Source organism: Echinops telfairi, unplaced genomic scaffold, assembly GCF_000313985.2.
Source record: "Echinops telfairi isolate 266 unplaced genomic scaffold, ASM31398v2 ScPeMD7_1;HRSCAF=3_0, whole genome shotgun sequence".
NCBI lineage: Eukaryota > Metazoa > Chordata > Mammalia > Afrosoricida > Tenrecidae > Echinops > Echinops telfairi.
In genome coordinates this window covers 79,643,402-79,645,170 of record NW_022103896.1, presented here as the reverse complement: position 1 = coordinate 79,645,170, position 1,769 = coordinate 79,643,402, and the positions used below count along the sequence as shown (strand labels likewise).

At 36.7% G+C, this 1,769-nt stretch overlaps 1 protein-coding gene across 1 annotated transcript in view; it reads right to left on the bottom strand.

The window, feature by feature from the left end:
• MCM4 (minichromosome maintenance complex component 4) overlaps window positions 1-1,769 on the bottom strand; it is a 26,891-nt gene that overhangs the window by 22,538 nt on the left and 2,584 nt on the right. Inside the window, exon 2 of the mRNA XM_045291704.1 lies at window positions 551-570. Coding sequence (XP_045147639.1) covers window positions 551-570 — 20 coding nt within the window. The remainder of the gene's footprint in view (window positions 1-550; window positions 571-1,769) is intronic.

Here is a 1,769-nt window from a genome sequence, read left to right as displayed (position 1 = left end):
TCTATATGTCTAACCAATGGAACAGAACAGAGAAACTCAAAATAAACTCATCCACCTACAGACACAAAATTTTTCACAAAGTACTGTAACACATTAAATGAGGAAAGAGACGGTCTCTTCAACAAAGATTTGAATTTCCCTTTGCAGAAGAATAAAATAGGACCCATACCTCACTTCATATACAAAAATGCATTCAAGATGAGTTAAGACCTAAGTGTAAAATAAACACTAGAATTATACAGATCATTAGTGTTAAGCTAACAGGCCAATATATAACAGAAAATACTATGAAATATAATGAAATACACATATAACAGAAGACAGAATAGATGACTCGAACCTCCTAAAACCATAAAACTTACGTATATCAAAAGATTTCACCAGAAAAGTATAAAGAGAACTCACAACCTGGAGGGGGTGGATTAGAAATGATATACTGACCAAGGGACTAAACTCTAAAATCTACAGACAAATAAGCACTTCAATAAGTGCTAATTAAAAAAGAGTATGGTGCTTTCCCCCCAAACAATTGAGAACAGAAATGTCCTACCATGCTGCTTGGTAGATAGCCTACAGGAATAAAGAACATGACGCCAGAAGCTATCTGCATACCTATCTATGTTCACTGAAGCACTATTCACAATAACAAGATGAAACAACAAAAATGTCCAGCAGTGGAAGAATTTAAAAACTGGTATGTAGTATTAATATACATACATACATACAACACACACATATATCCACACATACCAGAAGGTTTTAATGAAAAGAAACAGACATTGTTGGTCACCAGGGGAGGGCGGGAAAAGGAAGGATGGGGAAGCCATAGGCTCCAGGGTGACAAGTGTTAACTTGGGTAAAAAGGAAGAAAATATTCTGTAAGAGAGAGACGGGGAGTAGTAGTTGAGGGGAATTAGGGTTAACCATTAGGTAGTTTGATAAGTGGTTTAGCTGTTTAATGCAAAAGTGATGGCCTGATTATATAAATCCTCACCTAATTCAGAATAAAAATTCTGAAAAAGCAAACACTCGAAGAATACTAAATATGAGAAAAAAGCTCATAAAAAAATTTAAAGATCAAAATGGATGCTAAAAGAAACCCAGAATATTGCTCCCGAATGCCGAATACTGAAATGAACAATGAGGTCAATGAGCTGGGGAGAATTCAAAGGACAGCTCAAGAAAACAAAATATTAAAAAAGAAAACAAAGTATTTTGCACAAAATGTACAAAGACCTGAAAGTTAGAACATTAAAAAGGAAGCACCTTTCAAGCTGAAAGAACTCAAAAAATTAAGATGCTTCAACAAACTGATGCAGCAATGGAAGCACTCACTCATCTATGCCAAAAAAATTCAGAGACAGCTACCTGACCGACTGACTGGAGATACACCCTTGTGCCCATTCAAAGAAGTGACTCAACAGTATGCAGAAATTATCAAACAATGTCATTAATATAACATGAAAGTAGTAGTTTACTAAATAAAGATGAAAGGCTTGCAGTGGTATACAGCAAACTGCCAAAAAAATCAAGCCAGATCCAGAAGAGGACATGATATAAGGGATCAGAGGGATCTTGACTGAAAGCAGATAAGACCAGAAAAAATGTCTACTTGTGTAGCCATAAAAAAATTACGAATGGCAGTTGCCGTCCAGTCTTCCGAGACCCTGTCTGCCAACACCGTGCGAATGGCTCCATGGGTAAGAGGCTAAAACAGGAGCTGATGACCCTCATGATGTCTGGCGACAAAGGAATCTACCTTCCCGGAA